This window comes from Erpetoichthys calabaricus, chromosome 9 (assembly GCF_900747795.2).
Source record: "Erpetoichthys calabaricus chromosome 9, fErpCal1.3, whole genome shotgun sequence".
Taxonomy (NCBI): Eukaryota; Metazoa; Chordata; class Cladistia; order Polypteriformes; family Polypteridae; genus Erpetoichthys; species Erpetoichthys calabaricus.
The window spans coordinates 185,399,817-185,418,180 of NC_041402.2; the positions used below are offsets into that span (position 1 = coordinate 185,399,817).

Sequence of the window (18,364 nt, forward strand, 5' to 3'; positions counted from 1 at the left end):
CAAGAGATTGTCCCAGGGCCGTAGCAAAAATGACAGCGGCAGTACAGGCTTTAAAAAGATTGAAGGGCACCGCGACAGCAGCCGAACCGACAACAAGAGCAGCGTTTTACGTCCTGCAAGAAAGAATTTAACCACGCCCGGGGCCAGAAATAAAGGAAAAGGATTGTTTTTACAACGTCACGCGAGACCATGCAATAAGTCATCATTTAAAAGGAGTCCACAGACCTCTAACCAAGCAGTTGTTGGATTGCTTTTGGTAGACAAGCATCATGTGCTCCCAGCTCTTAAAACAACGACATGCGACAGGCAGAAGAGACAGCTAGCAAGCAGCAGAAAGACAGCAAATGATCCAAAGACATATCCTTAGCGTGTATTCATAAGGCCGAAAAACACGAGCAGCATTATACGTCTGGCAAGAAATATATTTTTAAAGTAAAAGTGAAAATAATGCATACAGTGGCGTGAAAAACTATTTGCCCCCTTCCTGATTTCTTATTCTTTTGCATGTTTGTCACACAAAATGTTTCTGATCATCAAACACATTTAACCATTAGTCAAATATAACACAAGTAAACACAAAATGCAGTTTGTAAATGGTGGTTTTTATTATTTAGGGAGAAAAAAAAATCCAAACCTACATGGCCCTGTGTGAAAAAGTAATTGCCCCCTGAACCTAATAACTGGTTGGGCCACCCTTAGCAGCAATAACTGCAATCAAGCGTTTGCGATAACTTGCAATGAGTCTTTTACAGCGCTCTGGAGGAATTTTGGCCCACTCATCTTTGCAAAATTGTTGTAATTCAGCTTTATTTGAGGGTTTTCTAGCATGAACCGCCTTTTTAAGGTCATGCCATAGCATCTCAATTGGATTCAGGTCAGGACTTTGACTAGGCCACTCCAAAGTCTTCATTTTGTTTTTCTTCAGCTATTCAGAGGTGGATTTGCTGGTGTGTTTTGGGTCATTGTCCTGTTGCAGCACCCAAGATCGCTTCAGCTTGAGTTGACAAACAGATGGCCGGACATTCTCCTTCAGGATTTTTTGGTAGACAGTAGAATTCATGGTTCCATCTATCACAGCAAGCCTTCCAGGTCCTGAAGCAGCAAAACAACCCCAGACCATCACACTACCACCACCATACTTTACTGTTGGTATGATGTTCTTTTTCTGAAATGCTGTGTTCCTTTTACGCCAGATGTAACGGGACATTTGCCTTCCAAAAAGTTCAACTTTTGACTCATCAGTCCACAAGGTATTTTCCCAAAGGTCTTGGCAATCATTGAGATGTTTCTTAGCAAAATTGAGACAAGCCCTAATGTTCTTTTTGCTTAACAGTGGTTTGTGTCTTGGAAATCTGCCATGCAGGCCGTTTTTGCCCAGTCTCTTTCTTATGGTGGAGTCGTGAACACTGACCTTAATTGAGGCAAGTGAGGCCTGCAGTTCTTTAGACGTTGTCCTGGGGTCTTTTGTGACCTCTCGGATGAGTCGTCTCTGCGCTCTTGGGGTAATTTTGGTCGGCCGGCCACTCCTGGGAAGGTTCACCACTGTTCCATGTTTTTGCCATTTGTGGATAATTGCTCTCACTGTGGTTCGCTGGAGTCCCAAAGCTTTAGAAATGGCTTTATAACCTTTACCAGACTGATAGATCTCAATTACTTCTGTTCTCATTTGTTCCTGAATTTCTTTGGATCTTGGCATGATGTCTAGCTTTTGAGGTGCTTTTGGTCTATTTCTCTGTGTCAGGCAGCTCCTATTTAAGTGATTTCTTGATTGAAACAGGTGTGGCAGTAATCAGGCCTGGGGGTGGCTATGGAAATTGAACTCAGGTGTGATACACCACAGTTAGGTTATTTTTTAACAAGGGGGCAATTACTTTTTCACAGAGGGCCATGTAGGTTTGGATTTTTTTTCTCCCTAAATAATAAAAACCATCATTTAAAAACTGCATTTTGTGTTTACTTGTGTTATATTTGACTAATGGTTAAATGTGTTTGATGATCAGAAACATTTTGTGTGACAAACATGCAAAAGAATAAGAAATCAGGAAGGGGGCAAATAGTTTTTCACACTACTGTATGTAACAATTCCCAAGAAAATAACAATCTCTTTAAATTGTAGATTGCCTGCCTAAGGTAAAGTCATCCCTGATGACTGGGGACGTGGGAATGAGGGGTCCTTTCATCGGAGTAGCGCTATTTCAGATGTGGAATGGCAAAATGGGGGAGGCAGCTTGATGAATGAGGTCTCCAGGACTTAAAACAAATCCAAATCATATTATGTGATATCATCTAATGTGAAATTCTACTCCGTACTTCTAATACTGTATTGAGGATTTGTTCTGTTCTGTGTATTGTATTGACCCCCTTTTCTTTTTGACACCCACGCCACGCCCCAACCTACCTGGAAAGGGGTCTCTTTTTGAACTGCCTTTCTTGAGGTTTCTTCCATTTTTTCCCTCCAAGGGTTTTTTTTTTTGGAGTTTTTCCTTGTCTTCTTAGAGAGTCAATGCTGGTGGTCTGTCAAGAGGCTGGGCCTGTTAAAGCCCATTGTGGCACTTCTTGTGTGATTTTGGGCTATACAGAAATAAATTGTATTGTATATCCGGTAAACCGAACACGGGGGTGGGCGAGCGAAGCCCCCTAGTCTTTTAAAATGAAAATAATATACCATTTATATCTTATCTGTCCATCTGTAATATAACATCTTTCACACCTGTCTTCTGTCTATTTTTATATAATATAGTGCCTTTTATATCTATTTACCTATCAAATAATCACTTTCATATTGGTCTGTCTGTCTATTCATGTTTTTCATATCTACTCATATAGTGCCCCTTATATCTGTCCATCTCTTTATCTATAATATATTGCTTTTCATATCTATCTATAATATACTGTCTTTTGTGTTTATCCATAAGAGAGATAGATAGATAGATATGAAAGGCACTATCTATCTATCTATCTATCTATCTGTCATTTATACTGTATAATGTCTTTCCCATCTATCTATCTATCTATCTATCTATCTATCTATCTATCTATCTATCTATCTATCTATCTATCTATCTATCTATCTATCTATCATTTATACTGTATAATGTCTTTCCCATCTATCTATCTATCATTTATACTGTATAATGTCTTTCCCATCTCTCTATCTAACTATCTATCATTTATACTGTATAATGTCTTTCCCATCTATCTATCTATCTATCTATCATTTATACTGTATAATGTCTTTCCCATCTATCTATCTATCATTTATACTGTATAATGTCTTTCCCATCTCTCTATCTATCTATCATTTATACTGTATAATGTCTTTCCCATCTATCTATCTATCTATCTATCTATCTATCTATCTATCTATCTATCTATCTATCTATCTATCTATCTATCATTTATACTGTATAATGTCTTTCCCATCTATCTATCTATCTATCTATCTATCTATCTATCTATCTATCTATCTATCTATCTATCATTTATACTGTATAATGTCTTTCCCATCTATCTATCTATCTATCTATCTATCTATCTATCTATCTATCTATCTATCTATCATTTATACTGTATAATGTTTTTCCCATCTATCTATCTATCATTTATACTGTATAATGTCTTTCCCATCTATCTATCTATCATTTATACTGTATAATGTCTTTCCCATCTCTCTATCTATCAATCACTTATACTGTATAATGTCTTTAACATCTATCTATCTATCTATCTATTTTATAGTACCTTTCTAATCTATCTGTTGATCAGTTTTATAGTGCCTTTCTATCCACCTATCAATAGTTAAATAATCCAAGTTGTTTTCTTATCCGCCCTGCACAATGTGAGCCCTGGCCAAAGCAGTGACCCTCACATGGTGACACAACACGTCAGTTTTATCCTTCATTTTGTGTCACACCATTCCACAATGGACTGACACAATCGCCCTGCAGTATCCTTCATACCCCTGTTTGTGTGAGCAATTAAGGAGGAATATGTCAGACAACGTTAAACAAATAATGCAAATAAGTAAATGTGAATTGTGAAATGTGACAATATACGAGTAACAACACAGTGATATGTGAGCATGAATTCACGTTTTCGTCATGTATTTATTTAAGTGTATCTTTATGTGTTTATTTCAACGACACTGTATGCAACATGAAATGAAAACTGTCATGTGCCCCCATCAAAGTTGAGAGGGCGGGCTCTAGTCCGTGCTGTGTTTTGATTGGTGAATCATCCCAGTCCAGCTGTCCACATGCTGACGTGCCACAGGTTTCACAAAGCAAGTAAAGCGCCTGCTCACAGTTGTGACGGGTGTCTCTTTGGTGAACTCGAGTGCAAGGAAAACGTCACTTGTTACGTGGGGACTCATTGTCTTGTGCGTGAGCGTCACATCTTGTATATCACAGTCCCTGGATATAACCCCAACCTAAATGCTATCGAGACACATGATGGCCACTCACCCACCAATGATGTTTCTTTTCTTCTACTGCACTGTTCTCCTTGCTGGTGTCCCCCTCGGCTTCATAACTCATAGATCAGGCACCATCTATGTACTTTATTACTTCCATCACTCTAAATATAAAGACAAAGTATAGAAATTTAAAAGCAATGTAGAAATAATGTAAATAAAATACCATTAGTAGAAGATAATCCAATAGAAAATATAAATAGATAAGAAAGTCTGGATGAATCTACTAGAGTCTTAGAAAGCTCACTGAAGATTAGCAGCAATGTCAACAGAGGACATTGTCCTGGACGGCTTTTGGATTCACCGCTTGGACTGATGCATGAATTGTGGTCTCCGACGTTCACGTGGGATGGTCCGACATATCTGTCTCTGTCGATGCTGTCTGGTCTCTGGCACAGGCCATTATGTACAGTATGTCAAAAAAATCATGTGGGGTTCTGGACGTCATGATGTTGCAGTTGGCTCCCCTGGTGATGGATGGCTCTGCCTAAAAGCTTTGCTCCTCGTACTTTATCTGTCCACCCTGTCACTGTCTCCAGTTGTTTCACCATTAAGTAGTAAATTATTTGATCATTTTAAACTAAGAGTTCCATACATTATTAAGTAAAAACAATGTACAAATCTAGTGAGATACACAAGAAAGAGGGAATGCCCAAATGTATTTGGGTCATCAATTATTGGTGACAAGAAAGAAAGTTTGTCAGCTAAATTACCTTCGAGAGTCCTTCATACTTCATGACAGTCCGTTTGAACAAAGAGGTGCCATTAAGGCAGACTGCTGTAGTTCCAAAATTACGATTTTTATCTTTCTACAACATAAAGTCAGCTGTGTATGGGGTTTGACGTCACCAGGTCAGGGGTATAAAAGTGAACATCATGCACTCCTTAGTTTGTCCAAATCTGTGGATACAACCAAGGCTGGTTGAAGACCCCCCACAGGCCCCTGGGTGACTTACCTCATCATAAAAGCACCCAAGCACTGCACACTCCAAAGTGCCATCCCCACACTCTGCCACGCTATGGACACAATGGGCACCATTCATGTAAGTCAAGTGGTGCGGGCACCAAACCTTTATGCGTTGTGGACACCGAGGAAGTCTAACCCCTGCCCACCCACAATTAGGGATCCATATGGGTTTTGACTGGCACTGCAGGTAGGCAACAGAGCAAGCATATGGAAAGCAACCTGTCTGTGCCCACCCGCTATGTGAGAATGTTGTTTTTCTTCCGTGAAGGGTGACCAATCAGAGAGTGAGATGTGGTAATGAGCAGGGTCCAATCAGGGAAAAGCCACATAACAAGCACGAACCAATCAGAACGCAATGTAGTCTTTATTTCCAAAAATCTTTGTTTTCACCCACCCATACTGAAATACTGTGCCATCATTTTAAGATTGCGACTCTGGAGAACATTTTCAGAAATATTCGTTTTTGTGAGTTGAAAATGTCCAGGTAGTGAGGAACGAAAGACCAAAACGGAGGCAGATCTGCTTTTTTAAATGAAAACGTATTAGTGTGGACAGGGCCCAAAAGCACTAGAAAGGAACATGTTGTGCGTCAGAATGAAATAAGTGGACCATCATGGAGGCAACTGAACGGAGTCGATAGGTTTGATTACATTTGGATGTATGGACGATGTGGGCCAGCATGGATGTCCTAAATGTTCCAGATATTTAAAATGAATGTTGTAAACACACAGAGATGTCCGAGTGTGGAGAACTAAAGGCAGTGGAAGGCCACGTCAAGGGTAAAATGGAATGAGAATTGCAGGTGAAGTTGCAAAGTCGAAATAACAAACCAAAGGTTGAAACCATGAAGACTTGAAACAAATAAACAAAAAGTCCAGAACGAGAATTACAAGCCTAAAGGGGACTCATAATCAGAGCCAAATTGAGCAGACATTAAACGAAGTCAAGGAACAGGAGAAGGCTTCATAAACCGAATGTACTGATAGGGAAGGTCACTAAAGGTTTTTTGGATGGGGTTTGTGGCACTTACTGACCTTTATTTAGTTATGTGGATGACGTGTCTGGCGTCCACGGAAAACGTATGCGTGAAGCAGACCAAGAGCCCCAGTAGAGTCTCGCTGCAGACCTTCAAGGCTCCGCTCTGTGAGGAGGTCGTCGTATTGCATTACACGTCAGTGATGTTACACAATATGCCCGGATACACAAGGTTATCGGACTCAAATAATGACGACTGTTGAGTAAACCAGGTGACATGAATGTGCAATCCAATTGGCTGTTTAGCAGAACTCCTAAAACGCAGAGCTTTGGGGGTCTGTAGTTAGCTAATTGGAGCGAAACCAGTGCTAGCTCCTTAGCCTTCCCAAAACAACATCTTAATTATCATTGTCCGCAGCTGACATTACCTCCTTGAACCCGGGACATCGATAGTCCGAAACCGAGCTGGACTGGAGGTGTAACGAACACCGAGATAGAAAGACCGAGACACACGCCGAATAGAAGTTACGCCTAATAACGGGCGCGTTTATTCCACGACAAATAATTTAAAGCTGCCTTCTTAGCAGAATCAAACTCGCAAATGCTGTACCCTGTAAAAATAACAAGTCCCTTCAATAGGCAGGTTATTGCACTCACGCGGTGTTCCCGATCGTCGTCCAACCTTTCATGTCGTGTCCCATTTCCCAGTTACTCCGTTCTAATCTGCAAGTCTGTATTTGTAATGCCATGGGAGTCTTCACCTGCCTTCTCGAGCCCCTTCGGATCTCAAAGGTATAACAAGAACAGCGCCCACAACACCCGTGAATACCCTGCTGTCAATCAACTGTCCAAGACCCGCCCATCTGTAGAGTGACAATGCTGGCCATTACAGAGGACACAAACACACAGCAAGAGTGGTGAAAAGTGCACAATGCTTTTATTTTCACAACAAAGTACCAACATTACACTTCAGAATCTCCATAAATAAGTCAAAAATAATCCATCAAAATAATATTCTTGTGGATGCTAAACTCAATCAGCAAATGTCTCATCCTCAGCAAGGGAAAACGTCCGCCTGCAAGCGCAGTCAATTTTCTCTCCGGCGCGTGGACCTGGGTAGGACATACTGAGTTTGTTACTGTGTTCGTCTGCTCTCGCACCTTAAGATCAACACACACAGATGCAGTGTTTGAACTGCTGTATCGTCGGCCACATTCAAGTGCCACATTTTCAGCAGACACTTCACATACAGACCCCCTAGTGATGAATCCGGAGTTTACAGAATGAAGGCATCCTCTTCTTGCACACGTAGTCACAGCTTTGAGCGCGCGGATATGCCGCGGAATTCCCAGGTCAACTCAAGCGCGTCCGCTCAATCTGCGGACAATTCACCAATCACAACACAGCACTCGCTAGAGCCCGCCCTCTCAAGCTTTGACGAGTGAAAGTGACAGTTTTACATTCAAGCCGCATTTTATGCAGTGTTTGGAGGAATTTTACGGGCAGTATTAAATAAATAAATAAAACACGTATTCACGCTCACATTTCATCCTCTTTTCCCTTATTTATTGTGACATTGTACAGCCCTTTTATTTATTTGCATATTTATTTATTTTATTTTGGCTGAGATATTCATCCTGAGCCGCAGACCACAAACTCATTTTATCGCACGCGGGTGAAAGTTCTGCGCATGGCTGTTACATCTCTGTGACGTCACGCTGGCCTCGTAGGTTATCACGTGGCGCGGAAAAAAAAGAAAATATTCAGCGAATGAGGGCACCGGTGAAATTCGTTGCAAATGAAAAACGTTTTGGGCAAATTCCCCGTGTCTGCATGGGTTTCCTCCCACCGTCCAACGACATGCAGATTAGGTGCTGGCGATGCTAAATTGGCTGTGTGTGTGAGTTTGCCTTGTGATGGAATGGCACCCCGTCCAGGGTTTGTTCCAGCAAACCCCCGCAACGCTGTTCAGGACTGAGTGGGTTAGAAAATGACTTCGCACAAAGTCTCGTCTCGCGGGACGTGAAAGTGTCTCTCTGAGAAAGTCTCCTGTAATATTAAAATGAGTGTGTTGGGCTTTTGCAAGGAAGTGTTGGGTGAGGCTTGATCACTGTGGAAGTGCAGTGCAACACAAAGAACAATCAGAGTTCGTTTAACTCCTGCATTCTCAGCTTTTCTTTATAATTTAAGCACCACGAACTGCCCACCTTAAACTATGAGGACCAGTCAGACATGACAGCATTCGTGGTAACAACACAGCAAGGAGTTACAGCAATTCTGGAATCCATCAGACCTAAAAAGAACAAACTCTCGAGAGTAGAGACATTGATAGGCAAAGTGGGTGACAGATGGGACAGCCAGCAATGACAGCAGGGTCACCATTTACAAAACACTTAAACCTTTGCTTGCTTACCTTAACCCATTTGACAAATACAGCTGGGCAACACTGGGCACTTCAGCTGGTACTTCACGTTTCAGAAAATTGTTGAGAGCATTTAGTCCTAAACTATAAAAGAGCTGATCTTAGGACTAAATGAAGCCCGGGGGCTAAATCGGGTTATTTTGAAGTGGAAAGAAAATTTAACAGTGTGTATTAAAAGGAGGACGGACAAAGGTAAGAATTCTTTGTGGTATATAACAAAAAATAAAAAAGAATCAAGTTGAATGCCATTACTGAGATGCAAAAAATGCTGACAGAGAGATATGTAAAAGAAGAAGAAATAATTCACAAGACCCTGCAGGCAGCAGGCCACAGAACATCTGAGACCAAATTGTGTGTTGGTCACCACCTGAGCTCCTGAGCAGTTCTGCTCTCTTGGACTTTTTTTTTTTGTACGGAGAAGTTCACTGCGCTCATCACAGTTTGCTATCATTTCCATTTTCAAAAGCAGAAATGGCGTGTGGTTTTCTGAATGGCTGTCTGTGCGTGTGAACCTCATGTGCTCTGCTTGGCTTTGTGCACCACAAGTGTGGAGCTGTGACAGAATGAGGTGACTCCGCTCAGGTCATGTGCTGGCTTTTGTTTCTTCTCATTTCACAATTTCTGTTCATTTTTGACATTGCTTAGTACAACAGGAGGAAATCATAAGCCCAAGGCAATGACAGAGAATCTTTAATAGTGACTTTCACATCTGTTTATTGTATCTATTATATAGTGCCTTTCATATCTGTTACATGGTGACGTCTGTCTTTGTAGATAAAACAAAATCAGTTATGGGACGCCCTCTGGACACCCGTGGTCATAGAAAAGGAGAGAATTAAAACAAAATTGTGTGCCATTATGAACAATGCTGCACATCCTCTCTGTGGCACACTGACACTGAATCATTCAGCTGAAGTGCGTCAAGAAACGTGATGAGGACTCATTAATACCAACAGCAAGACGTCTGCATAGCGCCTCACTGGCACTGGGACTGCCAAGTCAGATGTTTCCATTACTTTGTTTTAAATTTCTTCTTTCTTTTTAGTCATTCTGGTGTGAATTCAGATTAAAGTGTGTATATCAATCTATATATTATATAGTGCCTTTCACTCTATCTATCTATCTATCTATCTATCTATCTATCTATCTATCTATCTAAAGAGCATTTGTATAATATTCCCCTAGGGACAAATAAAGTTCTATCAGTCTCTCTATTAATCAACAGAACAGTATGAACACACTTATAATTGATAGATATACAGTAGATAGAGAGACAGGTATGAAAGGTGCTATATAATAAATAGAAGTAAATGGCACTATATAACATACATAGATGTGAATTATGCCACATAATAGACAGATCATAAAGACACTGTATAATAAATTGATAGGTGTGAAAGGCAGCAATAATAGATAAACTGGAATGAAAGGTGCTAAATTATAAATAGATTGATGTCAAAAACACCATTTAATTCATAGATCATAAAGGCACTATATAATAGATAAATAGACAGGTGTGAAAGGCACTGCATGGTAAAGGGATAGATGTGAATGGCAAAATATAATAAATATATAGAGGTGAAAGGCACTATATAATAGATAGATAGATATGAAAGGCACAATATGATTGATAGATAAATAAATATGAAAGGCACTATAAAATAGATAGATAGATAGATAGATATGAAATACACTATATAATAGATATAGATATGAAAGGCACTATATAATACACGGATATATGTGAAAAGCAGATAGATAGATAGATAGATAGATAGATAGATAGATAGATAGATATGAAAGGAACTATATGATAGATAGTTAGATATGAAAGGCACAATATGATTGATAGATAAATAAATATGAAAGGCACTATAAAATAAATAGATAGATAGATAGATAGATAGATATGAAATACACTATATAATAGATATAGATATGAAAGGCACTATATAATACACGGATATATGTGAAAAGCACTATATAATAGAGATAGATATAGATTTCAGGTGTCCTACATAATAAATGGTTAGATATGAAAGAGACTATGTAGTAGATAGATGGATGTGAAAGACACCATTTAATAGACAAATGCATCATAAAGGCACTATATCATAAATTGGTGTGACAATCACTATATAATAGATAGATTGCAAAGGCACTATATAATAGAGAGATAGATAGAGGTGAAAGGCACTACATAGTAGATAAATATATAGATGTTAATGGTACTTTAGAGTAAATCGATGTGAAAGTTGGAAAATTTGGCTTTTTTATGGTAGCTCAATAAATGAGTAAATAAATGAATAAATAATATAAGAAACCAATGCACACAAGAGTTACTAACAAGAAAGCAAACGTTTGAGCTGTCTAATCAGAGTGAAGGAGCAGACAAATAGAAAAATCAATCAGTCAGTCAGTCAGTGAAAGCTCCTTGCCGTGTCATTTATTTTATTTTATTAAATACGTGAATCTCATCCACAAGTCCCAAGATGGCAGCCTGTTGTTTATTATACACGTTTAGCACACTGGGACAGAACTTCAGTGGCAGGCCATTCCGTTTCTTTATAGCTGTCCGTTGTCGCCGGTCCTGTTGATAGCTTTTTTGCGTGTATTTCATATTTTTATTCGCCGTTGCTGTATTTGAGTGACCCCAATTTAATAAACACACCGGACTGTCAGTCGTTTTCTAAACTGCTTTGTCCCGAGCAGGGTCGCGGGGGGGTGCTGAAGCCCATCCCAGCCAGTGCAAGGCAGGAACAACCCCCTGGACGGGGCGTCAGTCCATCTTTGGGCCGGAGCAGCCTTTTCCTTATGTTTAAAGCTCCTTTCACGTTGAACGGGTAGGCGGTGTCGTGTCGGACCCTTTTGTCTTCGCTGATTCTCTGGTCGCTCGGCTCACTCGATCTTCTTCTTCTTCTTTATCGCATTCTTGCTGGGGTCAGGGGGTGTTTAGTGTGTGTGTGTGTTTGGCGTTAAGTGTTCAACGTGCTGCTCCTTCTGAAGGGCAACGGGAATGAACTGAAAGCATGTCCGTGGGCCGGCGATGCGGCGACTGAAGTCTTCCTGGCTCCCATGTAAGCGAATCTCCGACTGCTTGCGGAACCTGAGAAGCCATCGCGCGTCAGCCATTGATTTTCAGAGACCTTGCGATACCTTTGGTGGCGGGGAGGGGGACTTCAAGTGCAATCGGCCTCGTCATTCTCTGTTCAAAAGCTGCCTGCGTGGGCATAACGTGCGTACAGTGCAGATAAAAAAGTCTTCACTCCCGACATAATTTAAACCCACCAGGATTCATTTGGGTTTTTTAAAATTCTGAACAACAGTTAAAGACTATTTAGTGTCAAAGTCGTCTAACTTAATTACAAATATTAAACACCAATTGAACTCATCTTGTCAGTATTCACGCCCCCCCCCCCACCAAAAAAATATGACACCCTTAAATCCTCACTGATGCAGCCCACTGACTTTAGAAGTCCCAGAATTAGTTCAATGGAGGTCACCTGTCTGGGGTGGCATCTGAATGTAGAAGAGCAAACTTGCAGGGAGTCAATATGGTGGGCTAACCTACAGAATGAAGAAATAAGAAGTCAGCGGACGAAGACAAGAAAATCTCCAAGTCAGTCAATGTCCAGTTAAATCAGCCACGAAGAACTGGAAAGAGTATGGCAGAGCTGGAAATCTGTTTGAGCAGGCGGGCCACAGTATCTAAAATAGATGAGTGAGGGAGACCACCAAGAGACCTCTGAGAAGGCTGAAGGAGTGACAAGCTACAGTAGCTGAGACTGTGCAAACAATGTCTGTGTCTGGGGGCTTCACCTGTCACAGATGAGAGTGGACAAAAGACAAAAAAAAAAACACACACACACACAGCACATATCAGCAGAAGGTATATGGGGGTCTCTGACGTCTATGGGAAGAAGGGTCTGTGGTCTGGTGAGACCAACATTGAGCTTTTTGGCCATCAGACTAAACGCCATGTTACATTCCACATTATCACAAACACACCATTCCACCCGTGAAGTATGGTGGTAGCAGCATTGGGCTGTGGAGATGCTTCTCCGCAGCAGGCCCAGGAAGGCTTGTGAGGTGACAATGAGGGAAGCAAAATATGAGGAAATCTTGAAGGACGGATATCCACAAATAACCTGCACCTGCTGTTCACTCAGGATCTCCATGACACCTGACAGAGCCGAGCAGTTTAGTAAAGAAGAAGGAGGAAAATGGCAGAGCTGACCTGTGAAAGACCTGTGAGGACAGAGTCAAGGCTGTCATGGCTGTCGTCTACTAAATACAGACGTGAAGGGGGGGGGTGAATATTAATGAGATCAGTGAGTTTGTGTTTTATATTATCACATAGACTACGTTGCAGTGGTCTAACCAAAAATCAAACTGACAAGTAGATCATAAAACAAGCCTAGCACTGGGTCTGCTTGAAAAGAGAAGCGAACTGCTGCTAACAATAACGTGTCTTAGAACAAAGACCTCCTCTGTCACTCCCCAGTGAGGCAGGGAGCCATGCCCATCCAGGTCAGGAGGCCCATCCGTCCTTCTCATTGAGCCATCTTTGATATGGCAGGTCGGCCAGTCATGGGAATTCACTACTGGTCAGGTGGGATGTCTGCCATTAAGGAACATTATATTGGGCTTCCATATCAGCTGACTGGCTGTGGAAAGGAATGCTACCCCGTATTCTTTAGATAGATAGATAGATAGATAGATAGATATGAAAGGCACTATATAATAGATAAGTAGATAGATGTGAAAGGCACTATATAATACATAGATAGGTGTGAAAGGCATTATATAATAGATAGATAGAGAGATGTGAAAGGCACTATATAATAGATAGATAGGCACTATATAATCGATAAGTAGATAGATGTGAAAGGCTCTATATAATAGATAGATAGATAGATAGATGTGAAAGGCACTATATAATAGATAGATAGATATGAAAGGCACTATATAATTGATAAATAGATAGATGTGAAAGGCACTATATAATAGATAGATAGATGGATAGATAGATAGATGTGAAAGGCACTATATAATAGATAGATAGATAGATAGATAGATAGATAGATACACACTATATAATAGATAACTAGATAGATGTGAAAGGTACTATATAATAGACAGATAGATAGATAGGCACTATATAATCGATAAGTAGATAGATGTGAAAGGCAATATATAATAGATAGATAGATAGATAGGTAGATGTGAAAGGCACTATATAATAGATAGATAGGCACTATATAATCGATAAGTAGATAGATGTGAAAGGCACTATATAATTGATAAATAGATATGAAAGGCTCTTTATAATAGATAAGTAGATAGATGTGAAAGGCACTATATAATAGATAAGTAGATAGATGTGAAATGCACTATATAATAGATAGATAAGTGTGAAAGGCACTATATAATTGATAAGTAGATAGATGTGAAAGGTACTATATAATAGATAGATAGATAGATAGATAGATAGATAGATAGATAGATAGATAGATAGATAGATAGATAGATATGTGAAAGGACTTGGAAACCTTCCGCTGGTGAGTCATGAATATGGCAGTCCACACTTGAACCGTCACCCCTGAAAGAACTTAACCTAAATGAGTGCGGTTTATTTTATGAACAACTAGCCATGTTACCTGTTGAATACTGCGATGGATGATTTTAGCCAGGATTAGGAATAATGCGATCGTCCGAGTGTTTGCCTCAGAAAATTTATTTTGTGGCTGGCTACCCGTGGCTGCTGAAACCATATAACACACACATAGGCTGACAAAGAGCAGTGGACACGTGGAGACAACAAAACCCTTAATCGTCCCGGTTAAGAGTTTACATGGCTACAGAATTGGGTTTCTCAAACACCAATAACCCGGGTTCTCTGACCACAATAAGGGCTTACTTAGCATTTTAGCAAACAGGTTTTTGTGAATAGCTGGGCTTCAGAGAAGCATGTAAACAAGTCTATTGTCATCTTAATGCATGCAGCAGGCACCGGCCTACCAGGGCTCCAGCAAAAGTAATGCTGGGTTTGTTCACTTAAAAGCTATAAATAAATAATCCTAATATAAAACACTGCAATAAAAGACACAAATCAAATAATACCTAAGAATGTAAGAAATTGGACAAACAAGAGGAGGCCGTTCCATGCATTAAGCTTGTTTGTTTAACTAATAGCTAAGATGTCCTCATATCTCCTCCAGATTCTTCTTAAAGATTCTGAAGGTTTCTGCTTCAACTCCCTGTCTCGGTAGTGTGTTCCCAAGTCCCTCAACACTTTGCATAAAGAGGAGCTTCCAGTCATCAGTCCTAAATGCATTTCCACTGGTGTCCTCAAGGTTAAGTTGAAAGAACTTTGTTGGATCTCCTTTATCGATGCCTTTGAGGATTTTAAAGACCTGGATGAGGTCCCCACAGAGTCTTCTCTGCTTGGACTAAACAGGTTTGACAAAGAAGAGGAGATCATTCCATCCATCAAACTTGTTTGTTTAGCTAATACAATACAATACAATACAATTTATTTTTGTATAGCCCAAAATCACATAAGGAGGGCCGCAATAGGCTTTAACCTGCCCTGCCTCTTGACAGCCCCCCAGCCTTGACTCTCTAAGAAGACAAGAAAAAACTCCCCAAAAAACCCTTGTAGGGAAAAAATGGAAGAAACCTTGAGAAAGGGAATTGAAAGAGAGACCCCTGTCCAGGTAGGTTGGGCGTGGCGTGGGTGTCAAAAAGAAGGGGATCAACACAATACAATACAATACACAGAACAGAACAAATCCTCAATACAGTATAAAAACAAAAATTTTAGAAGTACGGAGTATAATTTAACAGTAGATGATATCACATAATATGATTTGGATTTGTTTAGAGTCCTGGAGACCTCAGCCATCAAGCTGCCTCCTCCATTTGGCCATTTCACAGCTGAAATAGCGCCAATCCGATGAAAGGACCCCTCTACCCCACAATTCCTGCGATCCTCCATCAGAGATGACTTTACCTTAAGCAGGCAAAACAACTTGACAGGTGGGCCGTGGCACCAAGTGCCACATTTGAGTACCGAGAAGAGAAACACAACAGGTGAGGGTTAGTAACAAATAGCTAAGCTGGCCCAACACATCATCCAGATCCTTCTTAAAGGATCTCAAGGTTTCTTTCACAACTCCATGGCTTGGTAGTTTGTTTCAGATTTCCACAACTTTTTGCCTAAAGAAGTCATTCCTGGCTTCAGTCCTTCAGTATTTCCATTTCATTTCCACTGATGTCCTCGAGTAGATGATTCACCATTAATTTGAAAGAATTCTGCTGGATCTCCTTTATCAGTGCCATTGAGGGTTATGAAGACCTCAATGAGGTCCACATGCAGTCTCATCTACTTGAAACTAAACAGGTCTGACAAAAATGAGGAGCTCCTTCCATCCATTTGTCACTCATCTGTTTAGCTAACAGCTTAACTGTCTCAACATCTCCTCCACATCTTCTTAAAGGTTCTCAAGGTTCCTTCTTCAACTCCATGTCTCGGTAGTTTGTTCCCAAGTCCCTCAACTCTTTGAATAGAGTAGTCCATACAGGCTTCAGTTCTAAATGCATTTCCACTTGTGATGTCCTCGAGATTAGTGACTCACCGTTAAGCTGAAACAATTCTGTCGGATCTCCTTTATTGATGCTTTGGAGGATTCTGAAGAACTAGATGAGGACCCCTTGCAGTGTTTTCTGCTCGAGACTCATCAGGTTTAATTCTCGGAGTCTGTCACAGTAGGATGTGTCCTTAAGTCCCATGATGCACTGGGTTGCTCTCCTCTGCCCAGCTTCAAGTGCTGCCCTGTCCTTCTTGTAGTGTGGTGACCAGAACTGCACACAGGACTCCAGATGTGGTCTCACTAGGGTGTTGCACAGTTTGAGCACACGAGTCGTATTTAGCAAACTGGAAATTTTGAGCATGGTCTGAAGTGGTGGACGAGTGTTGGTGACCTGTAAGATTTTTATAGTGTAGCTCCCCCTACACGATGTGGACTTGAATGTCTCAGAGATTCGCCTGGCATGCAGTCCAGTAATGTTCTGAAATGGCTAAAGTTCTCCCAGACCTTACCTCCCTCTTCTTCAGAGGTCACTTTGATACAAAAGTGTGATTTCTTTCTTCTTGTTTTTCCTCTTCTTCAGGTCAAGCTGGGAGCTCCCAGATCTGAGAGAGAAGAAGACCCAAGCAATAAGCGATTCGGACGGGGTGAACTACCCCTGGTATGGCAATACGACGGAGACGCACAAGATTGAAGGCCCAACCAAAAAGGACTCCAAGTTCCTGGTCAGCATGAACGACAACTTCTACCCCAGCGTCACATGGGGCATACCCGTCAGTGCCAGCAATGTGGCACAGCTGACCAGTATCCGTAGGGACCAAAGCTTTACCACTTGGCTGGTGGCCATGAACCAGGCCACCAATGAGACCATCGTACTGCACACCATCAAGTGGCGGATGCGACTGCACATCGATGTGGACCCCAGCAAACCTCTGGGCCAGCGTGCCAAACTGCTGGAGCCCATCGCCCAGGAGCAGCCTCAGATCCTCAGCCAAAATGAACCAATCCCACCGCACGCCATGCTGAAGCCCAACGCCAACGATGCTCAGGTTCTGATGTGGCGGCCAACCTCTGGGGATCCCATTGTGGTGATCAAACCCAAGCAGTGAAAGAGGGGACGTCTTGGTCCATGAATGTCATTTCTGAGGTTGCACCTTCACACGTGGCTCGGATTATCACTGTGCAAACTGAACCCTGGCAGTCTTATGCTTGCGTTCTGAAACAAATTACTTGACTTTGATGGACCTCTCAAAGTATTCATACGGATACATATTTTTTCATCTCAACTTTTTTTTTTTTTTTTCATTTTGGATACTCAAAACAGGGAAAATATTTTTGATTCTAAACTGGCAGGGGTCTCTTTTCGCCAAAAAGGAACACAAAATACTTTTCTAACATGCAAAATGTCAATCCATGCGGCCTTAAGTTTACATTGCTTTTTCATGAAGGAATCTTTGCCTTAAATAAAAGTGCTGGATACAGAATCCCCTGTTCCCCAGGGATAGATTCAGATCCCACCAAAAAAAAAAAAAAAGTGCACCTGCTGCCCCACCGCTGAGACAACCCCCTGTCCCCCCTCCTTGCTCTTCAACATCACGTGACTCATCTTGACGGACTTCATCATCTCAGGGGCTTCAGGGGATGGAGGGCGTTGGGGACCTGAATGCGAATTTCCCCCTTTCACCCCATTTCATTTACGACGTGTTCAACTGTGAGAACGTAGCACCTGGGAATCGTCTGGCATGTCCCGCCTAACAAATCCTGACGAGACTGAGAAGTGGAAAATCCGGGTTCAGTGGAGACTGGTTGAGGATTGAGCTTTGTGTCTTGCTTTGCGTTCAAACTTTAGCATTGACCTTGCAAGCGCAGGTACTTCTGGACGGATGACTACCCCTAACTTGTATGGTTCCATCATACAAACTGTAACCAATTCCACC

The 18,364-nt window shown here is 41.2% G+C and overlaps 1 protein-coding gene across 2 annotated transcripts in view; it reads left to right on the forward strand.

The window, feature by feature from the left end:
• Nucleotides 1-18,064, forward strand: part of fam78ab (family with sequence similarity 78 member Ab) — a 38,140-nt gene extending 20,076 nt beyond the window's left edge. For both annotated transcript variants that reach the window (XM_051932322.1, XM_028793024.2), the window contains one exon: nt 17,011-18,064. In XM_051932322.1, coding sequence (XP_051788282.1) covers nt 17,011-17,536 — 526 coding nt within the window. In that variant the 3' untranslated portion in view covers nt 17,537-18,064. The remainder of the gene's footprint in view (nt 1-17,010) is intronic.
• The last annotated feature ends 300 nt before the right edge of the window (nt 18,065-18,364 follow it).